This window comes from Procambarus clarkii, chromosome 75 (assembly GCF_040958095.1).
Source record: "Procambarus clarkii isolate CNS0578487 chromosome 75, FALCON_Pclarkii_2.0, whole genome shotgun sequence".
Lineage (NCBI taxonomy): Eukaryota > Metazoa > Arthropoda > Malacostraca > Decapoda > Cambaridae > Procambarus > Procambarus clarkii.
The window spans coordinates 28,134,409-28,150,187 of record NC_091224.1 but is presented as its reverse complement, the minus strand read 5'-3'; the positions used below and the strand labels follow the sequence as shown (position 1 = coordinate 28,150,187).

The 15,779-nt window shown below is 47.3% G+C and overlaps 1 protein-coding gene across 9 annotated transcripts in view; it reads left to right on the top strand.

Moving 5' to 3' along the window:
* LOC123771607 (centromere protein F) overlaps nt 1–15,779 on the top strand; it is a 155,047-nt gene that overhangs the window by 46,831 nt on the left and 92,437 nt on the right. For 6 of the 9 annotated variants that reach the window (XR_011224712.1, XM_069313433.1, XM_069313429.1 and 3 more), the window contains 3 exons: nt 1,594–1,780; nt 7,829–7,984; nt 12,617–12,753. Coding sequence is in view for 8 of the 9 variants with exons in the window: in XM_069313433.1 (XP_069169534.1) it covers nt 1,594–1,780; nt 7,829–7,984; nt 12,617–12,753 (480 nt within the window). In the remaining variant the exon portion in view is untranslated. The remainder of the gene's footprint in view (nt 1–1,593; nt 1,781–7,828; nt 7,985–12,616; nt 12,754–15,779) is intronic. The other 3 variants (XM_069313434.1, XM_069313432.1, XM_069313436.1) reach the window with 1 other exon arrangement.

The following is a 15,779-nucleotide window of genomic DNA, read 5'->3' as shown; positions in this document are numbered from 1 at the left end:
TATAAAATGGTTTTAGTTGGTTATCTTGAGGTTATCTTGAGATGATTTCGGGGCTTTTTAGTGTCCCCGCGGCCCGGTCCTCGACCAGGCCTCCACCCCCAGGAAGCAGCCCGTGACAGCTGACTAACACCCAGGTACCTATTTTACTGCTAGGTAACAGGGGCATAGGGTGAAAGAAACTCTGCCCATTGTTTCTCGCCGGCGCCTGGGATCGAATCCAGGACCACAGGATCACAAGTCCAGTGTGCTGTCCGCTCGGCCGACCGGCTCCCTGGTATTTAGCTTTTACTGCTGTCTTTTTCAAGCTGTCTTTTGGCTTCCCTTCAGACATTTCTGGAGGGAAGCCAAAAGAAATCATACAAGTTATATGACACGTCATATAAATTATATGACATGGGTGTGGATCACGAATGCCTCAGAACTTCAGTGGTAGTCGTTGTAAATTCCAGCATAGCAGCAGTAGTTGCTTCTGGAATCTTTTTCTTATTAAGACTACTCACAGTTGAGTGGATAGAGCCTCTGCCTCACACTCATGGGGTCTATGGTTCGAGTCTCATAGAGCCCAAGTGAATGAAATGTTGATTTCCACGGAAGTGTGGATGACAATTTAGTATGGGATGTCTTGGTGTGCCTTCCACTACTTTCTGTACCTTTGTTGTTTTTTTCTATTTCAGAGCAGGTTGTACTGTCCTTTCTTTCTTTCTTTGCTTTTCCTTGGTCGACATCTCGAGCTGAATACTATTGCCTCTTATCGTGCTGCGTTAGCGGAGTCGCTCCAGCTTGCATTTCGGGTCAATAACTTCAGCCCTGTTTCACCTGCTTTCTCGTGCATAGTTTCACCTCCATCCCGCTCATGCTCCACCTGAGCCTGTCTGATCCCTTAACCGCGTTCATTCTTTCCTTTCGTCCATTCAATTTACAGTGTCTCTTTCAGTCTAGGATTGTGTTTTGGAAGCATTATTTTTGCTTTCTCTGGCTTCCAGACGTTGGGTGGTTAAGGTTCATGCTCTCCTTTGACATCAGGATTTTGTTGCCTTGGCCCTTGTGGCTGTTTTGTTTGTTTGCAGCCAGTGCGTTCTTCCAGAGAGGTCCTTCAGTCATGGACACTTGATTGGTTCTTCCAGAGGGTGCAGCATGTGCTTTTTTCAGTAGTGGCTTTGTGCCTCTACTTTCTTGCCACTGGTTCTGTTTTGGTGAACTCATTGTGGGTCGATCCAGTTTCGTGGTTCCTCCTCCCTTGGTAAGTGCCCGTTCTTCCTTCTCTGTAGGTAGATAGCTTCAGGGAGCCAATGGGGCTTGCCTAGAAATTGGCATTTCATTACATTCAACGCTAGTTTTCTGGGGGAGCCTCCAGGGCTCACCCAGAAAATGGTGTTTCATTACATTCAACACTGGTTTTTTAAATAAATGTGTTTTTACTCAACTTTTCCAATATTGGGCTAATTTGTCTTCCAGGCTGATACTTCTCCCACCTCTAAGAAAGTGAGAAGTGGGATAACACTGATGATAAAAAGAAAGATAATGTAATATACAATTTGAAAATATTGAAATGTGTTATAACTCGAAATTTAATTTATTTTGCTCTCAATTCAGAGCTTAGATGGCCGAGTCTCTTCATCAAGTTCTTCTTCAATGGGAGATGATGACAGGGATTTCTGGGGAAGTTTTGAGAAAATCAACACAAGAAATCAGCGCACACCGTGTAAAACTCCACGAAAGGCTATAGAAACAAGTGATGAGAACCCATTTAAAACCCCTTTTGAAGGATTACACTCTAAAGGTAAAGTATAATTTCATATTTATGTCTATGAATGGATTTGATGAGAAACCAAACTTTTATGGCCATTTTTGTTATAAAGTAATGTTTGTCTTCATTTAGTGCACACACATACTGTATATCGTAAATTTTAGCCGAGAATTAGCTGGGTACTTAAGAATTTAACGTACTACTATAATTTATATGAAAATTGCATGAACTTTGGGGCATTTACTTTGTTTTTCAACATGCTGTTAAAAAAAGGAGGAGGGGGGGGGGGGGAGGGTATGGAAGCTTCCTCCCTCAAAGCCTGATTTCTGGGCTGGTCCTTTCATCCCAGAAATGATGGCTGAGATGATGCAGAGGTTGTGCATTGATACCTACCTCAATTGGTATTGGAACTTTGACCTCAGGGCCAAATCCAGCACACCAAGCATCTACTGGGAGCAGGGAGCAAATTCCTGCCCTCTCAAAGTAGCAAGGAAACTGACATAACCACAATGTCCCACAAGCTAAGGAAACACTCCCAAAATGACTGAAAAGGTGGGAGAGGATCACAAACTGAAAAAAAATTGAATTGAGAAATGTTTGGTATAAAAGCGTTCCAAACAAAAACATACAATTGTCTGATGTACCCAAAATATCACCTCACTGCTTTCTCCTGCAACCAGGGCCCAGGAGGGGGCCACCACTGCCCCTGATACTGTTTTGGTGGCCCCTCTGCTAGGCCCCCGTGCTTGTACACATCACAGGGGTTTCAGTGTTATCACTGAAATACCCCTTGTTCTACCCCTTGTTTGGGTTTTTTAACCGGTTAGCAACACCTTGCTCGGGCTTCCCGTGGTTGTTGCCCTACGGGCCCTGGAAACCCCTGTCGGGGCTCGTTGGACCCATGAATGCATCTCCCGAGTTCCAGCCTGCCTTGTGTGGGTTTGAAGGTTGCTGTGTGCCCTTGTCTCAGGGTGACAGTCACCTGTTTTGCCTCCGTCATGCTGCCTGTTGGGTCAACGACACCTTTGACCCGGAGTCTTGCGAGTCGTGTTCTCTGCTTGTGCTGCAATTTTATTCTGATGTTGCTGCTGTTAGGGTACAGGCAGCATCTGCGTTGTGTGTTAGATTTAGGTTACTGCAACGCGCTAGGTTGGTTTCCCACCCGGATGCCCAGAGGCTGCCCCGTTTTGGTTGTAGGGACCCATACCTGGGGACGTTAGTCGCTTCGACTCTGGCTCCTTCTGCGCTCCCTGGTCCGTCACCTGTGGTTCATCCTGCACCTTCCCCCGTGTCCGGCTCCCAAACGTCTGAGGGTTTCGGATTCGGCACAGGGTTTAGTTGATGATGAGGCTCGGGCGGCTTCGAGGGCTGCCCCATTCGAGTGGGGCGGAGGCATTTGAGCCAGTTTCTCCTGCTGAGGCTTCTGGGTCCCACCAGCAGGCTCCCGTCTTGTCTGCCTTTTCTTCAGGGGTTGATGGTTTGGAGGACAGCTCTGCCCCCGGGTCCCGACGTGGGGTATCTTGAGGCTGCGCAGGAGTCGACCTGGGAGCCATGGGTCCCCTTTGACCCTGCTTGGGTGCTTTTGCCTTCCTCGTTTATTGCTGCAGGGGAGGCGTTTTCTTACCCCCCCTTCCCTGTATGAGTATGATTTGGGTTCGGCTTCTCCCCGGGTTTGGTCCAGGCTCCTTTGGGTACCTCGGCTCCGTCTTTCCAGAGGATTTTTTGCTTCCCTTATCTCTGCGAAGGAGGCTCTGGAGGCTCTTGCTGCATTCCTCTTGCGAGGCTCTTGCTGCATTCCTCTTGCGAGACCCGGTTTATGCCTCTAATGGATTCGTCCTCTTTTGAGTTGGGTTGTTCTTCTCATTTCCCACTTCACAGCTTCCCAAGAGCTGTCTTCTGCCTGGCTTGAGAAGGGTGTGGAGACGTTGAGTGACGGGCCTTCGCCTGGAGCGCTGACTTCGGCAGCTAGGGCGTCAGCTGCACTGTTGAAGCTCTGCGTCCATCCTAAAGGAGGCAGTGTCTCTGTTTTTTGCTTCTCGGTTCAGGTGCCGTCAGGCTGTGCTCGCCCTCTCTTTAGAATCTGCTTGAGCCCTGGCTCTTAGGTTTTCGTATCCATTTTGTCTGTTGCTGTTTGCAGAGACTGCGGTCTTGCAGTTTTTGCAAGTAGCTTCGTCCAGTTGTCGTCGTATATATGGCTTGTTGGTTCTCCGGGGTGGTCGTTTTTGGCCATCTTGGGGGGGGGGTCGTACCAGGGTTCAGGGTTCAGGGTTCTGCTGGCCGAGGTAGGCCATTGGTGCCAGTTTGAGCAGACGTTGCTTTTAGTGCTGGCGTTGTCTGGTCGGCGCAGTGATCGCCTTGTTCGACGTTTGGTTTCTTGTAAGGGGCATCGGCCCTTTCGCGGTTCGCCCAGTTGATGGGGGGGGGAGGCTCGCTCTGTTTGCCCACACTTGGTCCCACGATTTGTGGGCCTTTTCGGTCGTGTCATCTGGCCTGCGGTGGCGTTGGGCGGCTCGTCCTCCTTTTGGGAGTTCAGGGCTGACAGGGCAAGCTGCTTCTGCTGCGCTTCATCAAGTCATCTTGGAGTGGGTGCGCTTGGGCGTGGTCGAAACGACCCCGTCCCACAGGTGGGTTTCTCGCTTGTTTCCAGTGCCGAAACGGGACTGTGCGGATCCGAGGTTCATTCTGGACTTGTCCCGTCTGAACACCTGCATTCTTTGCCCCTCCTTTCGGATGACTACTCTATCTCAGGTCCGGCTTCTGTTGGAGTCGGGTGCCTGGATGGTGTCCCTGGACCTCAAGGATGCTTATTGGCACGTTCCTATTCATCCAGGGTTCAGAGACTGGTTAGGTTTCGAAGGTGGGGCGTCAGGCTTACCGCTTTCGTTGCCTCCCTTTTGGCTAGAATCTGGCACCTCGCGTTTTCACGCATCTTACCCGGGTTGTGGTGACCCGTCTGCGTCTGCTAAGGATTCGGGTTTTTGCCTACCTCGACAAAGCCCACACCACTGGCTGGTGTGGGCTCAAAGTCAGTCTGCTTGTCTGCTCGCCAGGTATATGGTTCTTTGCCCAGCTCGTTAGCTCGTCACTTCCTGGTGAACTAGAGGAAGTCCCATCTGGTTCCGTCCCAGGTTCAGACCTGGCTGGGTCTTGTTTGGGATTCTCGGACCGCTTTCTTGTCTCTCCCTCCAGAGGTGTTGCTGCGGCTGTGGTCCCGCTGTCGGCTGTTTCATAGAGGGTCCCGGGTCACTCGGGTTACTCGCTCGGCGGTTGCTCGAGCAGTTGTGCGGGAGTCTGAACTTCGCCGTACTGGTCTACCCGCCAGGTCGGGTTTGGCTTCGACGTCTGTTTTGGTTCCTTCGGGGACATCCCTTCCGCCTCTCTCGTAATCGTTGGGTTCGTCCTCCGGAGGGCCTTGTGTCGGTTGCTGCGTTGCCAGCTTCCTCTTCGGGGATTTTGGGGTTCGGTGCCTTGGCGCCTTCCCGAGTCTTTGCTCGATGTGTTCACGGACGCGTGATCTCTCTCGGTTGGGGCTTTGTGACCAGTGCTTACCAAGCCAGTCAGGGACGGTGGGGTCGTCCTTCCATCGGGCGCACAGCACGGTTCGGGAGTTCATGGCAGTCTGGTTCGCACTTCGCAGAGTTCGGGTCGCTCGGGGTTCGACCATCTGGCTCCATTCGGACTGTTCTCTGGTGGTTCATTGCCTGAACCGCAGGGGTTCTCTTCGGTCCTTGCTTTTTTGGGATTGGTCCCTTCGAGTGGTTCGTCTGCTGGATTCTCGGGCTTTGGCTCTCCGTGCGGTTCATATTCGGGGAGTGTCCAACGTCCTGGCAGACGGCCTATCTCGCTTCGTTCCCCTGTCCACAGAATGGACGGTCGACGACGACTCATTTCGTTGGATCTGCCAGACGTACAGACTCCTGGACGTGGACCTCTTCGCGTTGGCATGGTCTCGACGTCTCCCAGAGTATGGGACGCCCTTCCCCGACTGCGAGGCGTTTGCGGTGGATGCCTTTCGGCAGGACTGGTCGAGGTGGGGTTACCTGTACTTCTTTCCCTCGGTCCTGGTGTTGCTTTGGGTTCTGGCACGGTTGGAGACCTTCCCAGGGAGAGTAGTCCTTGTGGCCCCTTGGTGGCCGGCCCAGCCTTGGTTTCCGGTGCTGTTTGCTCTGTGTCCGAATCCGGGACGTTTCCTGCGGCTCCGCCTTTTTCAGCAGGTCGGACCGGTCCAGTACTGGGCTGGTTCGACCTTCTCTTCTGCTCTTCGTGTCTGGTCTTTTAGATGCGGGTGTATCACCATTTCTATGATGATCAGGTGGCTTCGTTGATGGAGTCCCACTTAAGAGCTTCATATCGGCGACAGTATAAAGTCTCCTGGTGTTCTTTTCGCCATTTTCTTGCTCTTCGTAAGTTGTCTTCTCTTTCGGATTGGGTTGTCTTGTCCTTCCTTTCTTAGCTCTTTCAGGACTGTCATTTGATGCCTAATACTGTCACCTCGTATTGTGCCGTGCTGGCAGAGGCGCTCCAGCTTGCGTTCGGGGTGGACGTCACATCCGCCCCGTTCCGTATGCTTTCTTGTGCTATGTTTCACCTGCGACCTGCTCATGCACTGCCTGAGCCGTCCTGGTCCTTGGACAGGATGCTTTCTTATCTTAACTGTCCTTGGTTTGTGGTGGCCCATTTGGTCCAAGATTGTTTTTCCAAGGCTCTGTTTTTGTTGGTATTGGCCTCTGGGGGTTGAGTACGGGAGCTTCATGCTCTCCTCTGGCACAGGGGTTTCTGCTCTTTAGCTCCTGGGGGGTAGGTTTGTACATTTGCAGTCGTCTCTGTCTTTTCTAGCGAAGAACAAGAAAGCTGATTTCCGGAGGGGCCCTTGGGTTATTGATGCTTGGTTGGTTCGGCCAGGAGTGCATCATGTGTTGTGTCCGGTTGCGGCTCTTTGTCGTTACCTGCACGCCTCGGCTGGGGTGGCTGGGGATGCGCTTTGGGTTGATCCGGTTTCCCTCGTTCCTTGTTCCAGGGCTCGGGTCTGCCAGGTAGTCCGCAGGGTTATTAAGTCTAGCCAGCCTGCAGTCTATCCTCGCGCCCACGATGTTTGGAAGTTTGCAGCTTTGGCTGCCGTGTTCGGTAACATGTCTTGGGGCTCATATTTGAGCGTGTGGATTTTGGAGATCGAACAGGGCCCTGGCCGCTCGTTATTTGGTGAACGTGCCTGCTCCTGGGCGTTCTTGTGTTGTTTTGGGTCGCAGGTTGCAGCCAGTTGTCTCGACTTTGCGTTGAGGAGTTTGTAGCAGCCGCCTCCTGGGTAAGTCTCTTTTTTTTTCTCTCTCTCTCTCTCCTCTTTGGGTAAGTAGCTCCAGGGAGACGTAGGGGCTCCACACAGAAAACTAAAGTTGAATGTAATGAAACGCCATTTTCTGGGTGAGCCCCGGAGGCTCCCTGGCAACCCTCCCTCCCACCGGTCGGCGTTTTTTTCGCGTTGGTTGAAGCTTAGCTTCCGAACTGGTGCTAGGAAGCCGGCGCAGTGAGGTCTGGCCCCCACCCCCCTCCCCCTCTCAGGGAGGAGAGGGTTGCGCGGATGAGTGGCACGGCAGTAAAGTGTGATGTTTGCTTGTTTGCTTGTTTATTTGGGATTGTAGGGAGTTTCTACCTCTGTTCGTTTTTTTTGTTTTAGTTTCTTACCACGTGGGGTTTGTTTTGTTATGCCTACCTTTCTGGGTGCCTAGCTCCCAGTTCGTGAAACCTGCAACTTGAAGAACAATTGGTCATAGATTCAAGCTATGGAAACAAAAATGCTGAAATTGAGTTATAGATTGTTGGAACAAGTTAGTGAGAAGGAGGTGGATAACAACACTGTCGGTAGTTTCATGGAGTCATGCAACAGAGTCTTGGGAGGACGGGAAACCACGAGCATAGCTCTCGTCCTGTAACTACACTTGGGTAAAAACAGTGGAGTTCTGTATGCAGTGGTGAGTAGTGTTTAAGTACAATTATTGGTTGTTCACCTTGACGGTGTTGAGTGTCATGTGACTTGAATGTGTTGAGTGACTCCTTTATATGACCGCTCTTCCATCCATCCATCAGCAGGTGTTGCAGTGAACGAGGGGAATCTCTTCACAGCTCCCACCCACCACCACTCTCACTCATCTCTGCCTAGTGCTCCTCCGGCTCTACCAAGTAATGATCACTATACAAAGCAGTTGGAGAAAATTATTGAACAGTATAAAAAGGAGATAGAGGGTAAGTGTATATTGGGGCTTAGACTGATAAATGTGTATTTTACTGAAGTAATAATGCAGTACTGTAGAATAAAGGGGCCTGACAGCTGGGTGGACAGCGCTTCGGATTCGTAGCCCTGAAGTTCCGGGTACGATCCCCGGTGGAGGCGGAGACAAATGGGCAAAATGTTTCTTTCACTCTGATGCCCCTGTTACCTAGCAGTAAATAGGTACCTGGGAGTTAGACAGCTGCTACGTTCTACTTCCTGGGGGTTTTATCAATGAGGAGGCCTGGTCGAGGACCGGGCCGCAGGGACGCTATGCCCCGAAATCATCTCAAGATAACCATCCCCCTCCCGGGAATGGGGGGGGGGGTGCGCAGATGTGCGGCTCCGCTCATTTGACATCATGCTCATTTGCTAGTTTTCATTTGAGGAGTTCTGTCCACTCAATTGTCAATTTTCGTTGTTTTTAACCAGAATAGGGATTTGTTTTGGGGCGCTTACCTTTCTGGGTGCCTGTCCTGGTCGATGGCAGATATAGAGTACTCCAAATCACATGTGCATTTCTATGGGCCATTGCTTCTCTCGCTTCTCTGAGGGGGCCAGGTTCTGACTCATGGTTCTCGGTAGGCCTTGAACTCCACCTACATTGACTGGTGGCAAAGTTAGGGATATTCATATCAGCCTGGACCTAGATTCAGGAAGCTCCATGTATTTCTTCGTAAGTGGGTTTGCTACGAAGGTTCCTAAGTGTGCCCTAAGAAGATGCTTAGGTGCAATTCAAGTACGTCCACTTAGGAAGAAATTTGTTGGTTCACCTGCGTGCCGATAGAGGTCACTACTGTGTTTCGTTTGGCCAATCAGAGAACAGCAACATTCTTCATATTGAAGATTTAGCGCTGGCTTATCGGAACTCTACTGCCTCCTATTTACGTGTAATTTTCTTATAAAATTAGTATTAAAGGAGCCGGTCGGCCGAGCGGACAGCACGCTGGACTTGTGATCCTGTAGTCCTGGGTTCGATCCCAGGCGCCGGCGAGAAACAATGGGCAAAGTTTCTTTCATCCTATGCCCCTGTTACCTAGCAGTAAAATAGGTACCTGGGTGTTAGTCAGCTGTCACGGGCTGCTTCCTGGGGGTGGAGGCCTGGACGAGGACCGGGCCGCGGGGACACTAAAGCCCCGAAATCATCTCAAGATAGTCTCAAGATAGTATATTTCGAAGTAAAACAATGTTTTTTCAACTTCTACAACCAGCACCGACATTGTAGTAAACAAATATGTTACATTTGTTGTTTACCTACGTAATTCTAAGAGATACTGTGTAGCTGTCCTTGTTGCTCGGAAGATGCGCTGACAATTATTGTACATATTTACTGAATTTACCCAAGGGCCACTAACTATCTAGTGACCTCGAAGAGGACAGAGAGCCGGCGGCTTGTTAAAGGGCCCGCCAATTGTCTTAATTATATTTTTTAGCTGGAATTTGGTATTTACGGCTTCAGCGGGTAGGCGGTTCCATCTGTTTATAACCCTCTTGGTGGAAAAAACATGTTTTCAGTCCTACTTGAGAGAACATACTCTCCAACACTATATCTGTGATTGTCCTGTTATCAGTGACTTCATACCAAATGGTATGAGGTATTTTGAGTTCTGTAATTACTTCATACACTCAGGAATATTGGAAGATATTCTTGTGCTGCATCCAGATTTTGCCAGTGGAGGCTAATAGATCAGCATCAAGTATTTTGTTCTCTCCTAATTCCATGTATGACTGGCCATCCCTGTGAGGTGAGGATGTTGGATGAGCTTGTAGCTGGTTTTTGATCTACACTGTGTGGTTCTTTATACAGAATAGGGAAGCAGCACATTGCTGTGTATACCTAAACATGATGAAAAACACATTGTTTGAGAGGAGTCTTGTAGAAACTGGTGAGAGTAATTATAATATAATGTTTCCATGATTCAGTGCTTACCTCTTGTGAAAATCGCGAAGAGTTGTTTAGTCAGAGTTGATTTGTTTTTTTTTGCATTGAGGCTGGTATTTTCTAAATTGATTCCATGTACAGTATGTCTAACCATCCTGTGAGATGGGAGTATTAAATAAACTTATAGCTAGTTTTTTATCTACACTGTAATATTCCATATAGAATAGGGTAGCAGCACATTGCTGTGTATACCTAATCTTCTTAATAAAAAAAATCAGTAATAAAGATTTTAAATTATAGTTTGTATTATTACAAATACTGTATTATCCTTATTAAATCATGTTGACCATGGATCATTAAGCTCTCATGTTGATATGTAATAGTCATTTTTCTTTTGAACTGCTAATCCATGCTAATCATTCATTAAATTGTGCATTATGTCTCAATTTTTCACTTCCTTGGATATACTGTACAGTTCAAAACGATAGGATAAAAATAAACCAGTAATATTTCTTTCATTATATTTTTCATTTAAATAACTGCATCAATATTTTTACAGCTGACAGGATTTGTTTTACCATACAGGTGCTTTATTTGTTAAAAAAAAAATTTGGTTTATTGTTACACACAATGGTGCTACATAGCCTTCCCTGCTTGGTGCCTTCTTTTAATACTTACTGATTAAAAAAATAAATAATAAATACATTTTATTCAGGAAAAGTACATACAGTTGATTTACAAACATAATGTTGGATTTATAGACAGAGCTAGTACATACAATACCTAAAGCCACTAATACTCATAGCATTTCGGGCAAGGTGTGGGGGGAAAAACACAGACTAAAGCTTAATAGTAATCAGGATAGGTATAAATTGTGTTGAAAGAAGGAATAAAAAATACAAAAAGGGGGGTTAACATAGCATAAATCAGCAATTGCACATGTTGGTGAACAGCGTTGTTTAAAAAATAGCAAGACATGGGTTGACATTTAGGAGGTAAGTTAGGTTACATGGAGATAATTAGGCAGTACTTGGTTTAACTCTTAAACTGGTTGAGAAAGGTACAGCCTTTGACATGATTCGGGAGGTCATTCCACATTCTGGGTCCCTTGATTTGTATAGCACTTCTAGTTTGGTTACACACAGCCAAATTGTGTAACAGGAAGAGGTCTTGGACACAAATTTGTTCCATGCTAAATGTAGAGGAATCAGCTGAGTATTCCTCAAATAAAATAAGTTGCCTCAGCTTATAAGGTAAATAAAATAAGCATTTCTCAAATAAGTAGCTGCCTCACCTCACTGCCTTACTGCTACATAGCCTTCCCGGCATGGTGCCTTCTTTTGATAATTACTTGTTCCACACCCAAGTTGTGGAACGGGAAAAGGTCTTGGACCCCTACTTCCCTCTCTCTTTTTTAATAGTCTATATTGTCATAATTATAGCTTTAAGTATTCAATGAATAAAGTTTTTGACATTTTTACCCTTCTCCTTACCTAACATCATTTGTGCAGCATATTTTTATTTTGTCTCATCCAGATTTAATTTCAAAATAAAACTAAACTAAATAAATTAGAAATGGGTATGTATAGCTAAGGTACACCCTTACTACTAGGTGAACAGGGGCATTTGGTGATAGTAAATGATCCCATCAGGCAGGGCTCATCACCTTCTCTCATATTTCATGTTCACCAGTGTTTGTTTACTTAATAACTACGGGTATAATATCTTGCTATTATAAAACTAATTCTACTATCATACAAGACATATTTACTTTAAGTTTCAAGCAGAGAATGCATATATAACTAACACGAAGGACTCCTCTTCACTAGATTCAATTTTTATAATCTTTTGTTTATGTTCCAAAATCTTAAAATCGATCCCAGTGTTATGTAGTAGAGAAAAATTGAGTTATATCCAGTTTACATAACGCTACGAGTGGTTGAAACCACACTTAGATCCCGGAATGAACTTATGAAGGTTTTTCCACTTAATGCAGCTACCTGAATACCGACGTAGCTGCCACGAAGGTGCTAAGAAGGAAAACATTCGTAGCTAAGAAGAAAAACCTTCGTAAGGACCTTCCTGAATCTGGGGCCTGGATAGCTCTGGGGAGCCTCTGGGACTCAACCAGAAAATGGCGTTTCATTACATTTAACGTTTTTTTTTAGTTTTCCCATGATAAGGGAACACATTTTAACTATTAGAAAAAATCATTTTTGTTGAGTAGTGTATCATTTTATACACACCAAGGTGTTGTCACATTGAAGTCATATGCAGTACAGTGGTTAGGTTAGGTTCAGGAGTTAACACCTCATTCATCAGGATAGAGTATATAGGTTATGGGTAATATGCGCTCACTCCGGGGATGTTGAGAAGTTTAAATTAGTTGAGAATGTTACCTCGTAATCCACCGGAGAAGAGTATACAAGTTGGTGCCTGAGCTTGCTTGTGCAGTGTTGATATTTCACCTGGTTTTCCCAGGAAGCTCCTACAGTGCCTGGCATGTGTAGTTATATTTAACTAAGATTAATATGAATTTAAACGCCCGAAATGCTTTGCGTAATAGTGACTTTAGGCATTGTATGTACTAGCTCCATCTATAAATCTATCAACTTTTGTATCTTACCTTGTATGTATGTACTTTACCTGAATCAATATTTGTATTTGTTGTTTGTATTTTAAAGAAAGTGTACTGAGGGTAATAAGAGATACTTTCTTTTTAAAGGACTCAAGTCGTCTAACTCGGCTCTGCCCGACATCAGTAAACTACAAGAGGAGATAACATCTCAAGAAAAGACTATTAAAGCGGCAAATGAACAATTAGCTACTTTCAAATCCAATTGTGAAGAAGCAACTGGAAAGGTATTTTATTTTTGATCTTTTATTATTGTGCAGAGCAATTAAATGATTTTGTCTTAACTATCATAGTTGACTAACAGTAGTGAAAGCCTTCAAGAAAGAACTGGACAAGTTTTTGCTGGTTACCTGATCAGCCTGTCTGTAGTGGGTGTTTGGGCGCCTGGAGCCATGTACATCTTGAGGTTATCTTGAGATGATTTCGGGGCTTTAGTGTCCCCGCGGCCCGGTCCTCGACCAAGCCTCCACCCCCAGGAAGCAGCCTGTGACAGCTGACTAACACCCAGGTACCTATTTTACTGCTAGGTAACAGGGGCATTCACGGTGAAAGAAACTTTGCCCATTTGTTTCTGCCTCGTGCGGGAATCGAACCCGCGCCACAGAATTACGAGTCCTGCGCGCTATCCACCAGGCTACGAGGCCCCATAAGCAGCCTCATAGACAAGGCTGGCCACAGGCCAGTCTGCAGTAGTAGACGACCTCTATAACTCCTCGTCAGGTAATCGGGGGATAAATGGATGTGCTTCTGATGGCTGAATGGACAGCGCTCGGCATTCGTAGTCCTGAGGTTCCGGGTTCGATCCCCGGTGGAGGTGGAAACGAATGGGCAGTTTCTTTCACTCTGATGCACCTGTTCACCTAACAGTAAATAGGAACATGAGAGTTAGACAGCTGCTATGAGCTGCTTCCTGGGGGTGTGTAACAAAAAAAAAAAAAAAAAAAGAGTCCTGGTTGAGGACCGGGGCACGGGGACGCTAAACCCCGAAATCATCTCAAGATAACCACAGTCGGTCAGGATAACACTGCACCAATACCTTGGGGGTCTCCTTACACTACCTCTGCGAGGTCATTAAGGCCAGAGCCACTATTCAACAAATACACGTGTCCACTTACTGGACCTGCTTACATGTGTCCACTTACTGGACCTGCTTACATGTGTCCACTTACTGGACCTGCTTACACGTGTCCACTTACTGGACCTGCTTACATGTGTCCACTTACTGGACCTGCTTACATGTGTCCACTTACTGGACCTGCTCACACGTGTCCACTTACTGGACCTGCTCACACGTGTCCTCTTACTGGACCTGCTCACACGTGTCCTCTTACTGGACCTGCTCACACGTGTCCTCTTACTGGACCTGCTCACACGTGTCCACTTACTGGACCTGCTCACACGTGTCCTCTTACTGGACCTGCTCACACGTGTCCACTTACTGGACCTGCTCACACGTGTCCACTTACTGGACCTGCTCACACGTGTCCACTTACTGGACCTGCTCACACGTATCCTCTTACTGGACCTGCTCACACGTGTCCTCTTACTGGACCTGCTCACACGTGTCCTCTTACTGGACCTGCTCACACGTGTCCTCTTACTGGACCTGCTCACACGTGTCCACTTACTGGACCTGCTCACACGTGTCCACTTACTGGACCTGCTCACACGTATCCTCTTACTGGACCTGCTCACACGTGTCCTCTTACTGGACCTGCTCACACGTGTCCTCTTACTGGACCTGCTCACACATGTCCTCTTACTGGACCTGCTCACACGTGTCCACTTGCTGGACCTGCTCACACGTGTCCACTTGCTGGACCTGCTCACACGTGTCCACTTACTGGACCTGCTCACACGTGTCCACTTACTGGACCTGCTCACACGTGTCCTCTTACTGGACCTGCTCACACGTGTCCTCTTACTGGACCTGCTCACACGTGTCCACTTGCTGGACCTGCTCACACGTGTCCACTTACTGGACCTGCTCACACGTGTCCTCTTACTGGACCTGCTCACACGTGTCCACTTACTGGACCTGCTCACACGTGTCCACTTAATGGACCTGCTCACACGTGTCCACTTACTGGACCTGCTCACACGTGTCCTCTTACTGGACCTGCTCACACGTGTCCTCTTACTGGACCTGCTCACACGTGTCCTCTTACTGGACCTGCTCACACGTGTCCTCTTACTGGACCTGCTCACACGTGTCCACTTGCTGGACCTGCTCACACGTGTCCACTTACTGGACCTTCTCACACGTGTCCACTTACTGGACCTGCTCACACGTGTCCACTTACTGGACCTGCTCACACGTGTCCACTTACTGGACCTGCTCACACGTGTCCTCTTACTGGACCTGCTCACACGTGTCCTCTTACTGGACCTGCTCACACGTGTCCTCTTACTGGACCTGCTCACACGTGTCCACTTACTGGACCTGCTCACACGTGTCCACTTACTGGACCTGCTCACACGTGTCCTCTTACTGGACCTGCTCACACGTGTCCACTTACTACACCTGCTCAATGCTCATCTTTCCTTAATCATGGCAGCTTAGTTTGTAATTTATTAAGCAGTTATGAGCTCTGAAGTTTCTATGAGATTATCCATAATACAGTAACCATCTTGGGTCAAGAATAACTATGTAACCGGGCCTGCGGGCCACACCAAGCAACAGCCTGGTGGACCAAGCTCTCACAAGTCAAGCCTGGCCTCGGGCCGGGCTTGGGGAGTAGAACAACTCCCAGAACCCCATCAACCAGGTAGGATTTTAAAGCTCGCAAACTGTTTAATCTATACAAACTAAGCCACCAAGACTGAGAAAAGATGTTCTGATCTCGTTTGGATAGGTGTTGACCCAAGAGCTATGGTCATTTTTACCTTAAGTGTAAACAGATTTAGGAAAAGTAGCATTCCCTATTTGCTTTCTTTACCTCCCTCTTGAAACCAAAGAAGACTGATCCACCTATTAGGAATTACTATTGGATAATTAATGTCAAAATCTCAGCCTTCATACAATGCTCTCCCTTCATGAGCAATGGTAAAAATTTTACAGATGCCTCAGCCAGAGAGAGAAACCAAGAAGGCGAGCGCATAGTGATGGTCAGTGGGTCGTCACATCTGTACACCGCATCACACACTTCAAGAAAACTTTCGCCTAACCTGCTTATGTCCCTATCATTATCCCTATCCTATCATATATCCCTATCATAGAAGTGCTGCTGCAGCTACATCAGCTTATAAAAAC